At 48.2% G+C, this 20391-nt stretch overlaps 2 protein-coding genes across 3 annotated transcripts in view; one reads left to right on the plus strand and one right to left on the minus strand.

Moving 5' to 3' along the window:
- LOC307058691 (zinc finger protein 717-like) overlaps positions 1-6165 on the plus strand; it is a gene marked incomplete at both ends in the record, with an annotated part of 28932 nt that extends 22767 nt beyond the window's left edge. Inside the window, one exon of the mRNA XM_079712286.1 lies at positions 6050-6165. Coding sequence (XP_079568412.1) covers positions 6050-6165 — 116 coding nt within the window. The remainder of the gene's footprint in view (positions 1-6049) is intronic.
- A 993-nt stretch (positions 6166-7158) lies between these two features.
- Positions 7159-15855, minus strand: SYCE1 (synaptonemal complex central element protein 1). Of its 2 annotated transcripts, XM_079712945.1 has the most exons (13): positions 15728-15855; positions 12253-12315; positions 11550-11609; positions 11134-11208; positions 10434-10481; positions 10130-10184; positions 9334-9423; positions 9022-9085; positions 8158-8224; positions 7963-8086; positions 7785-7895; positions 7541-7628; positions 7159-7293 (listed from the first exon to the last, which is right to left on the minus strand). In XM_079712945.1, exons 1-13 carry the CDS (start codon positions 15795-15797, stop codon positions 7216-7218), a joined length of 993 nt encoding a protein of 330 aa, XP_079569071.1. In that variant the 5' UTR covers positions 15798-15855; the 3' UTR covers positions 7159-7215. The 2 variants fall into 2 exon arrangements, with proteins under 2 accessions (XP_079569071.1, XP_079569072.1); XM_079712946.1 differs by lacking the exons at positions 11134-11208; positions 11550-11609.
- Between the last annotated feature and the right edge of the window lie 4536 nt (positions 15856-20391).

Raw genomic sequence — 20391 nt, forward strand, 5'->3', positions numbered from 1 at the left:
GAAAACTATCAGCTTAGGTAATGTGAATGCAATTTTTCAGATAGAAATATTAATGTATTGAAAAAAAATTTTAAGACTGTAGACGAACCGTTCTCTAATGGGGATGATTTTGCCTCCAAAGGAACATTTGGCAGTGCTACTCCTGGTTACCAGCACAGTGCCACTTCTGCCTTTTCATATTCAGAGAAGTTGCAAGGCCCATGAAAGTTCTGAGGAGTGGAGAAATAGACTCTCCGTCTTTGATGGAAATGTTGCAAGGGCACATTGCAGAAGAGTGTGCAGGATGGGACATGTTAATGCGACCGTCTTTGGAAAATATAGTATGATGCTGTCCACTGTATGGCCACAGAGTTCACATAGCTTCCACATACAAAGAATACTCATACTCTACTAAGTCTCCCCCAAATCTCATTTTATAAAGCCGTTGGCTCAGAAATCTAGGATCTTGTCATCTGTATCAGGTCTGGGTACACATAGGCTCTTCGGGCACAGTTCCATGTTCATGGTTGCTCTGAATCTGAAGATGTGTGACCTGAAGTGACCAGTCACCTGCCCTGCAAACACTCAACAGGCAGTGGTAACACAGAGTTGGGATACCAACAGCAAGTCCGTTCAAGGGGCAGTGGGATGGGGAGGCACTTAGCCATCACTGGCTAAGTCTAGCAGGACACACCATCAGTTCCTTGATTAGGGTACAGTGTTTCAGGGGATGATTTCCAAGGCTCTGTGCTGAGTGAAGTCATCTTCCCTTTTCCATGAGACAAAGCCTGATTTTATAACTAACTAGTTGCTTCAGTCCTACTTCCTGCCCAGAGGGCTCTTTTTCTTTTCTTTTGTTTTTTCCTCTCTAAAAAAAATTTTTTTTAAATTAAAAAAATTTTTTTTCCTTTTTTTTTTGGCCATGCCACACAGGTTGTGGGATCTTAGTTCCCCAACCAGGGATCGAACCCTGGCCCCTGGCAGTTACAGTGCCAAGTCCTAACCACTGGACAGCCAGGGAATTCCCAGAGGGCTCTTTTCATTTGAACTGTTTTTAAACCTTTTATTTCAAATTGATTGAAATCCTTAAAAAAAAGTTTTGGGATTCACGATATGTCAAATTGTGATCCATTCCATTAGATGAAAGCCACGCCCACATTTCCTCTGGAACACATTTCCTTCCTCCACCTTGAACTGAAGCAGATGCTCACATCTTACAGGTAGCTATCTCTTCTCCCAGTCCTGATCCCTTGCCTCCACCTCAACAACTTCTCCCCAACACTCAGCCCTTGGTTTCCCAGGAGCTCTTGTCACATTGGGAAACTGGAGTCTTCTTCCTCCTATTTTCCTTCTTTTATTTCTCTGATACCTTCTCCCCCCACCACCTTCCACCTCCTGTCCCTCAGTTTCAGCCTCCTTCTCAGCTTACCTTGTGTTTGTCCCAAGAGTTGCTAAACTTCTTGTTTCTTCCAAGTCAGGGCTGAGCCCCTTCCTGGCTTGCCATGCCTTTTTTTGTCTTCTGGGTCTGTGGATGAGAGTTTATCAGATGACTAATTTTGCTGTTGGGGGAGTATAGTAGATAATGTATACTGGCTCACTTAACATGCAACCAGTCCAACACTGTGGCAGCAGGCCTTTGCTCATTAAATAAGCTTGAAAGGTAAAAGCTCTTTCCCAGATATGGAAGGCTGCGTAATGGCCCCCAAAGATATCAGATCTCAATCTCTGGTATCTTTGTATGTTACCTTATATGGAAAGAGTTGTACAGATTAAGGATTGTTCGATGAGATTATCTTGGATTGTCCAGGCACACTCTAAATGCAATCACAAGTGTTCTTATAAATGAGAGAAGAAGATTTGACACTTAGAGAAGAAATTCCTGAAACCACCAAGGGATAGATTATATAGAGTGATGTGGCCACAAGAATGCCAGCAGTCAGCAGAGGCTGGAAGGAATAGATAATTCCCTAGAGTCTCTGGAGATTGGCCCTGCTGACACTTTGGTTTCAGCCCTGTGACACTGATCTTGAACTTTTGTCTTCCAGACGTGAGGGAGTACATTTCTTTTTATTAAACTATTATGTTTGCAGTAATTTCTTACACAGCAATGGAAACCAGTATCCCTTGTAGCTAAAATCTTGTATCTGACTCAGGTTCCACCAAGCAGATGTTCCCAGCATTAAGTGGTAGCTGTTAATGGACAAATCAGATGTTCTGAAAACCACAACAGAAGTACTACTGACTCTCCTGGTGGTGATAATTGATTCTGCTGGGTGATTGTGTTGGGATTGCTAGCTTGGGGAGCTGTCCACTCCTTAATTCTTGGTGGGAGTGTTAAGGTGGGTATCAATTTATTTTTGGATGGAGTCCCTATATTTGTCTTTGACTTGATCAGAGTACGGGCTGGGTTGCCTTGCTTGGTTTTCCTGTTGTCTTCGTTTTGTATTCCAAAACACAGGTGAGACACGAGCTTGTGTAAGCAGTTTATTTGGGAAGTGATTGCAAAAAGCAGGAATGAGGTAGTGGGGGAAATGACAGAGGAGAGGAGGAAAAGCCAGTAAGGTGTATGCTACTGAGCTGGTGACCACTGTGAACAAGCTGACAGCCATCGTGTTGGGTACTCCGTAAGGAGCTGGGTCATGTACATCTCAACTGACCCAATAGGCATGGGAAGCTGACACTTGGGTGTGTGTGTGGCCTAACAATTGGCCGTTATCACTCTGATCCTGTTTTAATCCTATTGCCTTGCATGAGGTTGCAGAACAAGAGAGAGAATGCAGAAAGAGTTTTACAGCTTAGTTACAATTTCCTGGGAAGAAACAGCACACCATGCAGGGCCACTCAGAGGTAGACAGAGGAGAGGGGGAACTGTGGACCAGTGCCTGTACTGTGGATTCAGCAAGAAGGAAGGGGATAGGCATTGCAAGCAGGCTTAGGATTGGCTAATGTGAATATTTTCAGTGGACTTTGGGGCATTGAGGCTGTCCCTGACTGTTCTGCTACCTGGCCCTAGGGCAATTAGGGCAGGTGTACAGTAGTGCAGAGTGTGAGGGTACAACTCAGCAGGTGCTTGGGAGTGTGGACTTAATTGGCTGTTTAAGAGGGTAAACTCATCCAGCTAGGGCCACAAAATTGAGTCAATACTGAGCTCAATTATTTGGGGTATTGGAGTGGCCTGAATAAATGAGGAGACTTCTAGAGTGTAGGACATACATTGCCCTAAACAGCATAGGGTCAATTTCTCGGGTCAGTGTGGCAGGTCTGGCCACTATGTTGTTGGAGAGTATGGAGTTAGTGAAGTCAGTGTAGAGATTCGTTGTATTTGTGTGTTAACTAGTAGAAAGCAGTGGTCGTGGTGCTCATGGTAGGAGACTCCAGGTGGGAATTAGTGGTGGAAAGCTGGGGCAGGGAGTAGGAGAGGCACTGGGGAGTGTGTTGTCCTTTCCCAAGCAGGTTGAGGAATTGACTGATATGTGGCAGTTAACTCCTGGGAAAGGCAATAGTCTCCATTAATTTGTAGAACGGTACAGACAGTCGTAATCTCTCCCAGATTTCCCTTTAGGCATACAAGTGTAGGGATGTATGTTTTTGCAGAGAGCGAGAGTATACTTGGATTATGGGATAAGCAGACCGGGAGCTCAAGAAACACAATAGAATCCCTAATGTCAAAGGAAGAAAAGCAATGAATGTCCTGGACTTAGTTTGCCAGCACCTTGGATGGGGCAAGTCTTGGGCATCCCTGGAGCAGAGGTTTTAGTGTCCAGGACAGAGTTGTCTCCACCTCAGGGGGCGATGTCATCTCCAACACTGAGCTCCTGGATAGAGCAATATTGTCTAGAATGTGAGGCTGGGGGATCCTTTTCAAGTGGACACCCACTTGGAGTGGTATGAGTCTTATTTTTCTGACTCTTTGGCATTATAAAGATGCTGAACAACTTGTCTAATTTGAAGGCAACGTTGGGCCTGGGAGCTTGACTTGCAAATATCTTTTAAGGGGCGGTGGGTGTGCAGCTAGCCAAGGTGATGTTGGCACCTGTGATACTGTCATCATGAACCAAAGTGCCAGCACTCAACTGGCACAGTTAAAGGCTCCATTAAAGATGGCCAAGTCTGAGTTTTTAACTCTCCAGGGTTTTTCCCAGATGGGTGATGAGTTGGATTCTGTTGCAAATAGGTTTAAATCATATGGCCTGATTTGGGTGTATGTTGTTAACAGGGTGTCCGGTTGACAATTAAAATATCTGTGGCTGTGGAGCTTTGGCATTACCCTCTAGACAGGCCCTCTAATTTGGCCAATTACTAGGTCCCTTTGCCTCAGCTGTTGGTTTGGATGGTGACAGGCTAGCCTGCAGAGTCTTTGGGTTGTAAAACTTGTATTAGTCAAAAGTGATGGCATGTGGGCCTGCATTCACCATGTTGGTTTAAACCATGGCTTCCTTGGAAGGTTTGGGACTCTGGTTTGCAAACCAATGAAAACACCCAGACTAACAGTAAGGAGACGTTCAACAGAGTGGTGTACAGCTCACTTGACTGGCTTTTGTCATTTGATGTTGATTTTCCTCCAGCATGTATCAGTAACAGGTAGAGGTTTTCTGGTTTTATCCTTATGGGATATGGTTTTGATTTTATTATCTCCAAATGTGAATTTCATTTACTAAGTGGAGTTTTCTATTTATCTTTTCCATAGTCCACACTGCCTGTGAGAACAGTCCTGGAGTACATGGAGATGTCAGCAAATTTGTAACCAAGCGTGTGGGCTTGTTTCCTGCTACACAGTAGAAAAGACCAAATATTGAGACAAGTCTTTTGCAGAAAAAAAAGGCTTTTTTGCAGGGTGGCCAAGCAAGGAGACAGGAGGCAAAGTGGTGTATTTATCTTGGAAATAGGGAGAAAGAGGGGCAGGGAGCTCAGAAATGATTGGTGGAAAGTAAGTGTAAGTTTCAATGGAAGTATTGAGTTCTCTGCCCAGGCACTACTGCTCTGCCCTTCATGTGTCATATGTGCAAATTCAGGGTGTCTGGTGTGTAACAGGGGTTGAATTTTTGGCCTGTGACATCTAACGTTCACTATCAGTCACCCTCGTCCCTCAATGTGCCTGTGCATCAGCAAGTTGTTTCCCTATCTGTGGTTTCCCTGGTGTTCTTGGTGTATCATTTTGTTTCTACTACGTGGACCTTGTAAATTACAGGGTATGGTTTCACAAGGGGCCTTGAATTAAGAGATTAAGGCCTGGGACAAGACAGAGAGCCATATAAGGTGTCCATTTGCTGGAGTGGAATCTGAAAAATTGTCTGAGGAGACCATTATCTCTCTCAGTTGAATCAGCTATCAAGAACCTATCAGGAAGATAAAAGTGCTATTGAAGACCTTTTAAAAGAGTCTAACATTGTGTATTCTGAGAAGTGAACTATGTGCCTTGGTTAATATCAGTAATGCCTGCAACCCCAGAAGGAATGAGGGTAGGGCTAAATCTGGATGTGGATTTGCCTTCCCTGTACACAGTGCTTCGGCCCAAACTGCCATCTGCAGAATTAAGAATTCCTATTCACTATCATGGTCTCATACACAGCATTACTTCTGATTGAAGAGTTCCTTTAACAACAAAAAAAAGTTATGCAGTGGGCCCAAGTTGTGATGGAATTCACTGGTCTTACCATGCTCCCATCATGCTGAAGCAGCTGGCTTGACAGAATGGTGGACTGGTCTTTTGAAGACTCAGTTACAATGCCAGCTAGGTGGCAATATCTTGCAGGGCTGGGACAGGGTTCTCCAGAAGGTTGCATATGTTCTGAATCAGTGTCTAATATATGGTGCTGTCTCCCATGGCCAGCGCTCTAAGGTCCAGAAATCATGGGGTGGAAATGGGAGTGGTAACACTCACTGTTATCCCTAGTGATCAGCTGGAAAATTTTTGCTTCCTGTCCCCACAACTGTATATTCCACTGGCCTAGAGGTCTTAGTCCCAGAGGGAGGAATGCTTCCACTAGGAGATACAATAATGATTCCACTGAACTGGAAGTTAAGACTGCTGCTCAGCCACTTTGGGCTTCTCATGCCTGTGAATCAACAGGCAAAGAAGTTACTGTGCTGGCTGGTGTGACTGATCCTGACTACCATGGGGAAATTGGACTACTTCTCCACAGTGGAGGTAAGGAAACCATGTCTGTGATACAGGAGATACCTTAGGGCTTCTTTTAGTATGACCATGCCCTGTGATTAATGCCAATGAAAAACTATAATAATCCAATCCAGCAAGAGTACTGATGGCCCAGATCCTTCAGGAATAAAGGTTTTGGTCACTCCACCGGGTAAAAAGGCACAGACAGCTGAGTTGCTTGATGAAGGCAAAGGGGAAACAGAATGGGTGGTGGAAGAAGGTGAAGATAGTTATAATCAGCTGTGATTCCATGACCAGTTACAGAAATGGATATATATATATATATATATATATATATATTCAGAAATGAGGATTGTTGAGGTTTGTCTACCCAACTGTGTCACTGTCCTACCTGGATGGGGGAGCCTTTCAAGAGAAGGAATCTCTTTGTACATACTGAACTCACTGTCTTTTGACCCAAGAACACAGACTTTGACTCCCCTCATTGCCCTGGCTTGGGTGATGCACTCCAGTGGATATGAAACATGCCCTAAGCACCAACCGTCCTAGGTGATTGACTTCCAGGACACTGAGGATTTCTACATATTATGTTCTTGTGACAAGTGTCTCAGGTACAGATTTTGTGCCTATGCAGGCACAAATTACATTTAGGCTCCAATTACATTTCTTTTTCTCAGTTAATCAGTGGGGACTGTGGGCATGGAACTGACTGGCTGAGGACCCTTGGTCCTTGTTGGGATTTCTGAGACTCTGTGGTCTAGGCCTGAATAAGGAATGGAAGAAACTATCACAGGGTGGGTTTGCAGAACCCCTGGGCCTGTTGTGAGAGGGTCTCACTCTTGCATCCCTCTGCCTGGGGACCCAGAACATGTCAAGTCCTAGAGATGAGCAGACCAGAGACTGTGAGGTGAGGGAAGCATCTATTGAGTGCCTGCTGTGGGACTCTGGCTGAAGCCAAGAGGCAGAGTGTGGCCAAGGCTTCACTTAGTCTCAGGTGCCAGGGGTCTTGGGATGGACAACCCCCCACCTAGCACAGACTCAGCTGAGGCAGTTGTGTTGATACAGTGCCTTTATTTCCTGAAGCCCATAAGCTCCAGTGCAGGGTGGGTCCTCCTTGCCTAGGAGGGCATCAGGCTCTGCTTAGTGGGCGGCTCTGGGTCTTTCTCCTCACTGACTCCAAGGGGCTTGGGATTGGCCTGTGGGAGGTCAGAGTGTGATGTGGGAGTCTCCTCACAGCCCCATGCCCACACCCTCCCTGGGTCCTGCCCTTCCTCACCCCACCGCTGCCAGCGTCTGCACCTTTGCCTTGGCTGTGCCCCTTTGGGAAATGCCCTTCCCTGAAGACCATCTTCTGAGCACTCTGCGGACCACCCCCCTTGCCTTCCCACCCAGAGCTCCTTTCATAAGCTGTTTCTGCTCCCTGAACCGGATTCCAGAACTCACAGCTTCTCCTGGGCCAGCCCCTTCCTCTTGCTTGCTCTGGCCTTGAGCAGGGACCTGCACTCCAAGCTTTTCCAGCTCCTCCTTCAGCCTGTACAAAAAGGGGTAGGGGGGTAGGGTAGGAGGGTGGGGAGGGAGAAGGGTAGGATTGTAAAGAGACCAAGTGACAGAGTCTAGGAGGGAGCAGAGACTCCCTTAGCCACCTTCCCCTTGGGGACCGGGGGGAAGGGAAGGGCTCCATGCCCACCTCTGCCTCTTCTGCTGCAGCTGCTGGCACTTCTGCTGCAGCTGCTCCTGGCGCTGGGCAGCAGCCTCCAGGAACTCCTGGGCCTTCTTGTTCTCCTCCTCAAACAGATGCCTGAGGGTGGGCATCAGTGCTGGCAGCACCTCCCCCTCCCCATCGCCCCCCCCCATCCCTCTCTTACACCACAGCTGCTGCTTCCTGGCTGCGCAGGAAGAGCCCCTCAGTGATTGCCGAGCAGCCCTTGGCTCCAAACTGGGAGCACAGACGATGCTTCACATCCTCCAGCTTTGCCTCCACCAGCTTTTCTGCAGCAGCAAGGGACAGATGGCAGGGCAGGGCAGGGTAGGGCAGGGCATCCCCATTCTCCAGGCCTCACCTTCCTTGAGCAGCTGCTCCTTGCTGCTGTCCAGGGCGCCAATCTCCAGGGCCAGCTGCTCTGGCTTCTGAGGGGTAGAAAGGCGGCCTGTCCACATCTCCTGGATTCCTCCCATGTGCCTCAGAGAAGCCGATCTGGTTCTGGTCTTTACTCTGCATGCCTTACTTCCTGCTACTCTGGCCCTCCATGCATGCCAGGCATGGACCAGCCTCAGGGCCTTTCCATTGGCCATTCTGTCCACCTGGAGCTGTTTCACCCCAGATACCTGTGGTGCTATGCTGGAGAGGCTCATGAGGGTTAGTGTTCAGGAATTCTGCAAGGTTTGAAATCAGCCCTGGGGTATTCGCTACAGGGCATCCTGCAAACACCACAAATCGAGGCTGTTCTCTGGAGAGTCAGTTACCAGCCCAGCCCTGCAGCTCCTTCTCTTCCCACTCTGACCGCACTGAGCCCTTCCGTCCTGACATTCATCCTGTTTTCTTGTTTGGGATCCCCAGGTGGCAAACACTGGCCTGCTTGGTTCCCCACTATCTGCCCTGTGTCTGTGATGGCCCCAAACACACCCATGAATCTCCTTGATGGATAACCCCTCCTTGGTTCATCAGGGTTCCTCCTGACCACTTAAGGCCCCTGGGAGGGCATCAGGGATGGGTGGGCAGGGCCAGTGAAGAGGACAATACCGGGTGGCAGTGAGGGTGATGAGGAACTGGACTGAGCATGATTCTAACACACGGCTGCCAGGGCTTGCTCAGGAACTGGGTATGGCCATTGAGAGGAAGGAGGCCTGGAGGATGACCCTGAGTTTTGGGCTGGTGCTGCCAGAGAAGATGTGGAAGGTGGAAGGAGTGGCTCTGAGTGACTCACGTGGAATTCCCAGAGGTCCTTATGCTGGCCCATCAGATCCTCCAGTTGCTCCTCAAAATCCAACCTGGGGATCAACCACACAGGATGAGCGGCCATGGGCTGAGAGACACCCCTCCCCAACCTAGCTCAGGCTGGGGTCTTCATGCAGAGACACGGGGAAGCTCGCCCATGCTCTTCACTCTGCTGGGAGCACCTTTGCCTCCTTGACCCTCCAAGCTTCAGCTCAGCCCGCTCCTCTTCTAACCCCCATTCTTAGTATTCCCCCCACTTACAATGCATCCGGCCCCCCAGGCCTTGGGCAATGGGCTTTACCTCAACTGCCTCTGTTTGTTCTTCTCCTGCTCAATCTGGGAGTTCAGGGCAGAAATTCGCTCCTTGCACTCCTGCAGCATGGTATGCTTCCTGGCAAGAGGCAAGGCAGCCGTCATGTTTTCTGAATGTCTCCCTAGGAGGGGCCTGGGGTGGGGCTTCCGCGTCCTTCTCTTGAGGTCTGTTCTAACCTTCTAGATTAAGGTCCTTCTCTGTAACTTTGTGGGAAGTGGGGAATGAGCTCATGCCCTCTGGAAATGTCATTGTGAAGACTGGGGAGATCAATGTGGGCATGGTCACAAGTACAGGCACACACACATATTAGTCTCATGTGAATTTCTCAAACAGTTTCAAAGTTGGTATGCTAGGGGCTTGGGGCCTCTGGTCACAAAATGAGCAAAATAAAGATTCAGGAGGTAGGGAAATGGATGCACAAGTAGTTGGGTGGATGGAGGGATAATGGATGAATGGAGAGAGACTGGTGCACAGATGGTTGGCTTGACGCCTAAATGAAGGGGCACATGAGTAGACAGCCAAGACAGCCTGCAGAAAGTATGAAGGTACAGAATAAAAACCAGCCGAAGGCATTGGACGTTCTAGCAAATGAATGCTCGTCCCAGTGAATGAGTACCCCTAACACTACTGCCTACTGTTGGAGTCAAGGTGGGAAGACAGTCATTTGGCCTCCCCGTTTTAGGGGGAAGGTGAGAGCTGTAGGTCTATGACCGATCTCCTCTGCTTTCTCTCTCTACCAGAATGAAGGGACAGCGCCAAGCAGGGGCCAGGTGGAAGCTCTTACCTCTGTGTCTCACTTTCCTTCTCCTGGCAGTGGAGCCGGAGGATCCTCAGGGTCTCTGCAGGGAGAGGAAGTGAGGGCCCCATGAGAGCCCATCAAGGCATGAGGTTTGGGCAGAGGTAAAAGTGCCAGATCATGCGGGGTCTCCTGGAGTTGATGGGACTTAGTCATTTACTGCACGTTTGGTGGAAGCCACAGGAGGGATGCAAGGTGATTCAGGTTTCAAAAGGCTTCTACTTCTATAGAGAGAGTGGGCTTCTGCAGGGTGGCAAAGGCAAAAACCTGGAGATAGAGTAACTGCAATTACCTTGCTTTTTGCTTAAGATCTCTTTCAGGTGTACTTTCTCTCCACTCACTGGAAAAAGCAGTAACATGTTCAGGCGTCAGAGTCCACACACTGAACCTTCAGGGACCGGGCTTGCCCATGGTCACATGCGTGGTTTGGTACAGCCCTACCCCCAACCCCAGATGTAGACCCCTCGAGGTGAGCCCCTTCCCCTCTTGGGCCCATACTCCCTGTAAGCATACAAGGGCCCTCAAGTTGATAAAGGGTGGCTGTGAGGACCCTGTGGAATGGCAATGCGTTTACATGGAGGGAAGAGGAAAAATAAACACATTGCATGGATAAGGGCTGTGAAGAGACACATCAAGCAGTTAAGAGGCATGTGACGAGGTGTGGGCAGGGTGCTGTCTCTGGGTGGGGTAACTGGGGAAGGCCTCTCTGAGAGGGGACAGTTGAGCTGAGAACTGGATGATGATGTGAGGCGATAGGAACCTGTATCATCTGGGGGAACCTCCTAGCAAAGCCCCTAAGGGGTGGGGGTACGCTTGGAGGGTGTTTCCGGAACACTCCCACCCACAGAGTTGGAGCGGGGAGATTGGTAGGACCTGAGGTTGGAGAGGGGGCAGGAGCCCTTGGCCACGGCAAGGATGCTGACTGGAATATTGGGTTCAAGGCTGCACGACACCGTGGGGACCTCTGTGGGGGTCATCCCCCACAAGCTTACATGAGTCCAGTTCCTTCTGCAGGGTCTCCCAGACAGTCCGGGCCTCTCCTAGCTCCTCACTGGCTTTCTTTTTTGCTGTGCCAAACCGTAGGACATCGTGTAAGTGTCTGTCCTTGCAAACATTTCACATTTGTCTTTAAGCAAACCTAGAGGGGCCCAGATTTTACAGAGCAGGAAACAAGGCTTCCAGAGCCCAAGCCCTTCTTGTGGGGCTCAGTTGACAGCAGAACAGGTTAATAAAACATGTGAGTATAGCACCTGAGTTTAGATGGGCCCGACCAACCCATGCTAAGTTTAATGCTCTGCTGTTTCAAAACACAGTAACTTTGAACAGGGGGCCCTACGTTTTCACTCTGCCCCGGGCGCTGCCAGTCACGCAACCGCACCCGGCAGACAAGCCAGGGTCCTGAGCCCACCTTGCTGAACTTCATTGATCCGGTTAATCAGGACCTCAATCCTGGGCTCTAGGCTCCCGGCTGCAGGGAGACAAGGAGGTTGAGTGAAGATGACAGGGCAGGTGAAGGGAGGTGGATGCCCTCCCAGGGCTCACATTCTGGCAGGGGCGGGGGGAGACAGGAACAGATGAAGAACCTGAGTCAGGTTGTGGTTAAGTGCGGTCAAGAGAAACAGACGAGGGGCAACAGATTACAAAGTGGAGTGGGACGTGCTTCTTCAGATATGGCAAGACCCCTTGAGGGCCCCAAATGAAGTGAGGGGGGCAGACCTTGCTGTTCCCTGGGTGGGGGTGGGAGAGAGTGAGTACAAAGGCCTGCCCTAAGGTGGAAACACGGGTGGAAGGTGCCTGGTGAGCAAGCGAGAGGAGCAGAGGTGAGGTGGAGGGAAGGTGAAACCCTGGATCCAGCAGAGTGCATGGGAACCAAATGGACGGCCAGCAAGGGGACTGCAGCTGAGTTTTGGGAAAACGTTTGTACTTTATCCCCTTATACTTGAATTTTGAATCATGGGTTCATATTTTTACTTCAAAAAATTGTTTTAAAAGTAAGAGAGAACAAATGAGTTAACTTCCCAAGGTGGTGAATTTTGGGCCTTGGAATTGATTCCACTTCTGCCTGACCCCAAATCTCAGGCTGACCCCCAGTTACAGAGGAGACATGTGACCTTTCTGCAACTTCTTCACCATTTCCATCAAGTCTTCAATTTTCTGTGAGGACTTGGCCTGCCCTGTGGAGAGAAAACCAAACATTTAAGAATTATGTAGGATCCAAGAAAGATTAAAAAAAAAGAATTATGTAGGAGTGAGAAGCCTGAGGAAGGATCTGATAACACTGGGCTGGGACTGAGGTGGGCTGAGGGCAGGTCTCCAGCCAGAGTGGTGCGTCTGCTCCTTGCCCTGAGGGAGACACTGCACAAGGGATGAACTGGCCCTTCATGGGCAGATTTTCCTAAAGGGTGAAATGACACCACAGATTTCCCCTTAGTAAAACTCAGGGCAAGGAAAGGGGTACACTCTTACTGCTGATACTGTTCAAGGCTCGGCCAAGGCTCAGGATGTAATAATGAAAGAAAAAAAAAAAGAAGTGGTATTAAAAACTGGAAGCAAGGAGTCACAAATCACTGTAACTAGTAGGTGGCATAATGAACCAGAAATTTCTAGAGAATATTACCCAAAAAAACCTTACAAGGAATAGTGAGAAAATCTAATAAGATGTCTCATTTAATATATATAAATATAAATAGCTTTCCTATATACAATTGTTATTCTGCAGCCTCCAAGTAAAATACTTCATATTAACTTGCTTATAATCAATATAGGCACTTATTTTTAACTCCTTGATGACTTAGTAGAACTAGGCAATTATTATTAATGGCATTAACATCACAATAAAAATAACTGGATATTATGAGCTATGTAATGTAAAAATTCAATGTAGGATTCTTGTAAAAAAATGACACTAATACTTGTTAAGCCTCTCAATGTAAATAACCAATTCAGAGGAAATACAGGGAGAGAGGAACATTTTAAGTGGCACATGGGCATGCAATTAGTAACATCCACACTGGGAAACGTCACAGGAAAAACCCAGTTTCTTTCATTTAAATACATTTTGGGGGAAAAGGGAGAAAGGAAGACCCTTACAGACAAAAAGAGATTAAAGAAACATATCAACCAATCTCAATAAATGGACCATACTTGGATTTCGATTCAATCAAAAGCACTTTTTAAAACAGTGATGACACAATCAAGGAAATTTGAAAACTGACTAGTTGATGAAACAAAGGAATTATTGTAGCCATTATTCAGATGTGACAATGCTATTGTGGTTACTTTTCTGCAAAGAGTGCTTACTTTTTAGAGAGATATATGCAAATATTGGGGTGGCCAAAAAGTTTGTTTGGGTTTTTCCATACCATCTTAACGGAAAAACCCGAACGAACTTTTTGGCCAACCCAATATCTATGGATGATATGTTATGATGCCTGGGATACTTCGAAATGAAACAGTGGAGTAGGTGGTAGGGAGTGGGTGAGGATAACGAGGAAACAAGATTGGCCAAGAGGTGATAATTGTTAAAACTGAAAGATGAGTTCATGGGGTAATTATACTTTGTTCTTGACTTAAAAATTTTTTTTTAGGACTTCCTTGGTGGTCCAGTGGTTAAGACTCTGCACTCCCAATGCAGGGAACCCGGGTCTGATCCCTGGTCAGGGAACGTGATCCCACATGCCACAACTAAAGATCCCACATGCTGCAATGAAGATCCCATGTACTGCAACTAAGACCCAGCCCAGCCAAATAAATAAGTACATATTTAAAAAAAGTTTTTTAATTGAAGTATAGTTGATTTACAATGGTGTTTTAGTTTCAGGTGTACAGCAAAGTGATTTGGTTATACTATATATATACCTTTCAGATTCTTTTCCATTATAGATTACAAGATATTGAATATAGTTCCCTGTGCTATAGAGTAGGTCCTTGTTTCTATTTAATAGTGTGTATCTGTTAATCCCAATCCTAACTTATCTCTCCCACACCCCTTTCCCCTTTGGCAACCATAAATTTCTTTTCTGTGTCTGTGAGTCTATTTCTGTTTTGTAAATTTGTACCAGTTTTAGATTCCACGTATAAGTGATATCATATATTTCTCTGATTTACTTCACTTAGTATGATACTCTCTAGGTCCATCCATGTTGCTACAAATGGCATTATTTCATTACTTTTTATGTCTTAGTAATAATCCATTGTATATATGTACCACATCTTCTTTATCCATTCATCTGTCAATAGACATTTAAGTTGCTTCCATGTCTTGGCTACTGTAAACATTGCTGCTATGACACTGGGGTGCACGTATCTTTTCGAATTAGAGCTTTCGTCTTTGCCGGATATATGCCCAGGAATGGGATTGCTGGATAATACGGTAACTCTATTTTTAGTTTTTTTTTTTTTTTGAAGAACCTCCATACTGTTCTCCATAGTGGCTGCACCAGTTTATATTCCCACCAACCGTGTAGGAGGGTCCCCTTTTCTCCACACCCTCTCCAGCATTTATTATTTGTAGACATTTTGATGGTGGCCATTTTGACCAGTGTGAGGTGATGCCTCATTGCAGTTTTGATTTGCATTTCTCTAATAATTAGCAATGTTGAGTATCTTTTCATGTGCCTGTATATTTTTTTTGTATATGCTTAAATTTATCCATAATAAAAAGTTTTAAAAAAATAAAGCAACCAATCAAACAATATAGAGAAGGTAAATAATCATTTCTACATAAGAATGGAGAAATGGAGAGAACAATTAACGAAAAACTACACAAATGGCTAATAATATTTGAAAAGACGTACACTACTTCAGTCATAATTAAAGAGATGAAAATAATATGTTGCATCTAGCAGGTTGGTAAAGATTAGTAAATCTGATAAGGCCCAGTGTTTGTGATGATGTAGGGAAACGGGCAGTAACACTGACAGACTGTGGAAACTGATGCAACCTTTTGGAGGCCAGTCTGGCTACATCAACATTTTGAAGACAAAATTCCACTTCTAGGAATTTATCCATCAGATAAAAGGTATGTTAAATGACACTGAAGCAATATTTATGTCAAAAGTGGGAAAAAAACGTGAACGCCCATCAGTAGAGAACTGTGCATGGGATTTAGCTGTTCCCTCCCCACGTTTTCGTACCACCATCTAGGCTACAGGGACTATCCAGTCCATGCATCTATATGTTTTGTGTGATCCTCTAGGAAGGTGGCCAAAAAGGGGGAAAAATAATTTAAATGTTAAAATTTGTGCCAGATGGGCTACTGCAAAGCCTTTAACCCACTAGTCTTCCTATCATCTGAGTGTGATATCAAGTTGAAAGGATGTCCTCTGCCTACTTTTAGCTACTTAAGCGGCGCAGATGGGGCAAACGAGGCCAGCGAGAGGTGAGTGATAGGACGGGGGCCTGTGGGTGAGTCCTCGCGGCTGCCGGCAGAGCCGCGACACCCTCCCGGAGGGGACGGAAGTCGTTTTTCCCCACGTCCGCCCTGACTCGAGGCGGCGCCCGCGTGCGCTCCCTGCCCGCCCAGCCCTCTATCGCCCGGCTCCCGCCGTAGGCCTCGACAGAGGCCGCCGCCGGCCCCGGCTCTACCTCCGGCTTCGTCAGCCCGGCCCACGGCTCCCGCCTGCTCCGCGCTCGAAGGCCCCGAGCGCCCAGCCATTGCCTCTCAGTTTGGCGCCTCAGCTTGGATTAGACGGAACCCGCGCCGGGGGCGGGGCTCCCTCAGCACGCCTGCGCAGTGCGCCCCGCGCCGAATCCCTTCGAGAGCGGGCCGCGGAGTAGACAGTTGGGCAAGCGCCAGTGCGCATGCTTGAGACCTCCCGGTGCAGATTCAGCGCAGAGCAGGCGAGGGCGGCGCCTGGTCTTCCAGGCTTGCGATTGGCCGGTTGAGGAGCCGGTGACCTGCGAGAGTGTAGAGGCCTCCCTAGAGCCCGCCCCACGTGACGTCACCCGCGTTGCGGCTAGTGGGCCAGAGCCTGGTGGGCGGGAGTCGAGTTTGATTTCCGTCTCTGCACGCTTAGGCGAGGTTTCCGGTTTACCCAAAACCTCCGCGTGGGCGTTCTGGACCGAGGCCGTGAGTTGGCCCCACCTGACTCATCTTGGTCGCTCTTCTCGGCTGGACGCGGAGGAGAGCGCAAGGGTGCAGCGAGACCCTGATTCTTCCCAACGTGATCCCGAGGCTGGCCCTGCCTAGCGTGACACATTCTCAAGGGAGGCGGGGCCGAAGGGTGGACGATGTCGGGTCTGTAGGGCGGGCTGTGGGTGGAGAACTGCCGCGTTCCTCTGTGGGTCTGGAAGGACCGTGGTGGACCTCAGGGCTGCATGTGGAGGGGAGGTTCAGCCAGGCTCTCTGCCGGCGCTGGATGGGGCAGAATTCACGTTTTGGGGGAGGCCGGTGGACCTGGTTGCAGGCGGTGCAGATGACAGTTACCAGCCTGAGTCTGGGCATCTGAGTGTTCACTGTGCACAAATCCTGTTTCAAGACATCCCACCCCTCGTCTTCCTCACCTGTTGACCGGGATCCAATCACGACAGTAACAGCGAAGTGTGAGGAGCAGTTTTGAGCACTTCCTGTGCAAAGTCTTGCTCTAAGAGCTGCCGTCAGTTTTCCTCATCTGTAGTCTAGGAATAGTAATAGCAAACAAGAACTAACATATAAAGAGGGCTTCCTGTGCCGGAACAGTTCCTGTTCCCGTCATGGTAGGAGATTATTTCATGTAATCCTGTCAAAGGACAACCTGGCTGGGCTCCCCCTCACTCACTCTGCTCAAGCCACCAGCCTCCTTCCTCAAGATAAATAGGCTCAAACCCACCTTAAGCCTTTACAAAGGCTGTCACCGCTACCACATGCACCCTTCTGAAGTTTTCAAAGCTTGAACTGTCACATCAATGTGAATATGCTGTCTAAAAATCCATAGCTCTCATGATATGGATAAGGTTGTGAAAAGTCACAGAGTAAGAATTAGGATTCGGGGTCCAAGCAAAAGTCTGATTGGGGACCAAGGTCAGGGAAAGGGTCAAGAGTCAATGTCAGAGGCCAGATTCAGAGTCACTGTTCATTGTTAGGATCAGCATCAAGGTCAGGGACAGGGATAGGAATTAGAGATTCGAGACCATGGCCATTCCCGCCCAAGATCATGGTTCAAGTCAGGGACTACTGACCCAAACTATGGCAGAATGGACCATGATCTCCTTGCTACTGGGGCTACTTCTTTGGGAATGAACTGATACATGCAAGATATGGACAGACCAAAGGTTCAAATGACCCTTGAAGCCAGAACCCGTCTTGTACAGACTGCCTGGGGTTAGGGGTTAGGGTCAGGGTTAAGGACCCTAACCCCTAGGGTTAGGGTTGGGCTCTGGCTCAAAATCCAGGGTCAGTGTCAGTGTTGGGGATCAGGGTCACTGCTAGGCTAGAGTTTAGGGCTGGGGTCGGGGTCAGAGTTTAGGGTTATGGGTCAGGATTAGAGAGGTTTGGAGGGTTAAGATTTAGAGCTTAGGGAGTCAGGGTCCGCAGTCTAGGGGTCTGGGGCTAGGGTTTTTACAGTTTAAGGTTATATATCAGGGGATTAGGGTTATAGATTAGGGTGTTAGAGGATTAGGGTTAGAGTTAGGTTTAACCATAACTGGTCCTCTTCCCCCTCCTCACTCTCCATCTTTGTGAGGCCACGAAGGGCAGGAGTGGCCCAGGTTTACACATGAGTCAGGAAGGTAAGCTGAACCATTGATTTTCTGTACCCCAGTACTGGGCTCTGATAGAAGAATGAAATGTCTACTCTGGTCACTGATGGTTTCAAATCTAACTCTACTCAGTCAAGTGTTGTGGAAGGCCCAGAAGTCCCACAGGGTGTCCCTCTGTCCTCCCACCCTCTGTATGCCCACTCTGTCTGGGCAGCCCCAGGTTCCAGCACAGCCCTGACACACAGAGCACTCAGAAGACACGTGTGGATCTATATAGGACTGGGGGTAGCGCCCTGCCAGCCCCCACGTGCTGCATACTTGAAGGCTGGTTGGGCCCTCCTGAGACTGAATAGGTCCTTTGTCCTATTCAAGTGGCCAGCGGTAGACAGTCAGGTCTTAGCCAGGACAGCCCTTGACCTTCAACCATCCAGGCAGGCATTTGCAGTCCTCTAGCTCAGGCCAGCCTGGGCCCTGTCAAACACTTGTTGCCAGTCAGTGAGCTGACCATGTTACTGTGCAATTGAATAGCTACCTGGACAGCATAGACAGCCCCCTGGGTGGTTCAATTCCCTACATCCATGTGATTGAGAGAAGTGTCTCTTCCCTCACAGCCTCATAGCCTGCCAAGAGAAGTAATAACCCTCCAAACACTGAGTGTGGCCCTGGCCACAACATACAAACAGCAGACTGTTACCCCACAATTCTTTGGCCTTCCAGTTGTAATAAACTTTTGACACTCATACTCGTTAAGACTCAAGGATATGGGGGCCGCTGGGCCTCCCAACGTGCAGTTTCTCACTGGGGCCGCGTGGTCTCACGTGAGCCACGTGAGCTTAGGGCTCAGCCCTGTGTCCTCCAGAAAGCTTGCCAACTGTGGATTGTGTGACATGGAATAACCCTTGAAACTCCTACTGCTTCACTAAGCTAGAGTTTCCTTACCACCCAGTGTTCGGTCTCTGCTCTTTGGAAAGGAGAGAGAAAAGACTGGAAAATGAGCAATTTTATTCTTCAAGGATGGGTGATTAATGTGGCCAGGGGCAAGGTGTGACTCCTGGGCTCCCACCTCCCAGAGTCACAAATGAAGTCTGTGTGCCTTTTGAGGCACAAGGGCAATCAGGGCCAGTCTCTGATGTGAGGACCCGATGCCCAAAGCCAGAGCCTTGAGTTTACCACCAACAGCACAGTTGCTATTTTAGCAAGTGGAAGAGCTTCCTGCCATCAAGGAAGGACAGCAACAGTTGCCCAGACGCTAGTGCACAGTCTCTGGTCCTGTGAAACATGATTACACGTGAGCATGAGCTCTTCGATGCTTTCTGGTTCTGGAAATCGTATAGGAGGTGGTTCACAGCAGGTGAAGCTAATGCTGTCAGTGGAGGTGGTGAAGCCAAAGGTCTGCAGTTCAGACTGAAGGTGCCTATGTCAGTGTGCATACAAGAGAAAACCATCTCGTGTGAGTGTAGGTCAGGCTCGTTTAAGAAGAATGCAGTCGGGCTTCCCTGGTGGCGCAGTGGTTAAGAATCCGGCTGCCAATGCAGGGGACATGGGTTCATGCCCTGGTCAGGGAAGATCCCACATGCTGCGAAACAACTAAGCCCGTGCGCCACAACTACTGAGCCTGCACTCTAGAGCCCACAAGCCACAATTACTGAAGCCCGCGCGCCTAGAGCCCATGCTCTGCAACAAGAGAAGCCACTGCAGTGAGAAGCACATGCACCGCAATGCAGAGTAGCCCCCGCTTGCCGCAACTAGAGAAAGCCTGCACACAGCAACGAAGACCCAGTGCAGCCAAAAATAAATAAATAAAATAAAATAAGAAAAGAAGAATGCAGTCGTGTTATGCTTATAATCTTTTTTTTTTTTTTTTTTTTTGCGGTACGCGGGCCTCTCACTGTTGTGGCCTCTCCTGTTGCGGAGCACAGGCTCCAGATGCGCAGGCTCAGCAGCCATGGCTCACGGGCCCAGTCGCTCTGCGGCATGTGGGATCTTCCCAGACCGGGGCACGAACCCGTGTTCCCTGCATTGGCAGGCGGACTCTCAACCACTGCACCACCAGGGAAGCCCCAATGCCTATAATCTTGTATCTCGTGCCTATCCTCAGGGACCCCATCCTCAGTTCCTGAGGCTCCTATAACTCACAAACAGGGATTCAGATTCCTTTTTTTTTAAAAGCAGACTGAGATAATCCTTATGTCAGAGAGACATATTTTGGGGTGGCATATTCTAGTCATCTTGACATAGATGTACCCCAATTTGCTTTGCATGCATCTATTGAAGGATATCCTGATTTCTTCACGTTTTTAGCCATTATGAATAGTGCTGCTGTGCATAATTGCATCCTTGTTTGCATTTGGACATAGATTTTCAAAGCATGATTGTTGGATCCCAAGGTGAGACTTGTTTAGCTTTGGAAAGGAAAACTGCCAAACTGTCTTACAAAGTGACTGTACAGGCATCCCAAAAGCAAGGAGGGAGAGTTCCTGTTGTTCCTCACCCTCTAGCAATTGGTATTGTCACATTTTTGGAGTTAAGCATTCCTAATAGGTGTGGTGTGATATCTCATGATTTTAATTTGT

The sequence above is a fragment of the Hyperoodon ampullatus genome (genome assembly GCF_949752795.1).
Source record: "Hyperoodon ampullatus genome assembly, chromosome: 1".
Classification (NCBI taxonomy): Eukaryota; Metazoa; Chordata; class Mammalia; order Artiodactyla; family Ziphiidae; genus Hyperoodon; species Hyperoodon ampullatus.

What these genes read in the sequence shown, in the direction of transcription:
- SYCE1 (XM_079712945.1), bottom strand. Translation starts at nt 15,797, where the DNA reads ATGGCTGGGCGCTCGGGGCCTTCGAGCGCGGAGCAGGCGGGAGCCGTG. An exon ending in GCAGAAGGAACTGGACTCAT is followed by an intron (nt 10,482 to 11,133) that starts GTAAGCTTGTGG and finishes TGCTTTTTCCAG; the next exon opens with TGAGTGGAGAGAAAGTACAC. An exon ending in CAGGAAGCAGCAGCTGTGGT is followed by an intron (nt 7,896 to 7,962) that starts GTAAGAGAGGGA and finishes GCCCACCCTCAG; the next exon opens with GCATCTGTTTGAGGAGGAGA.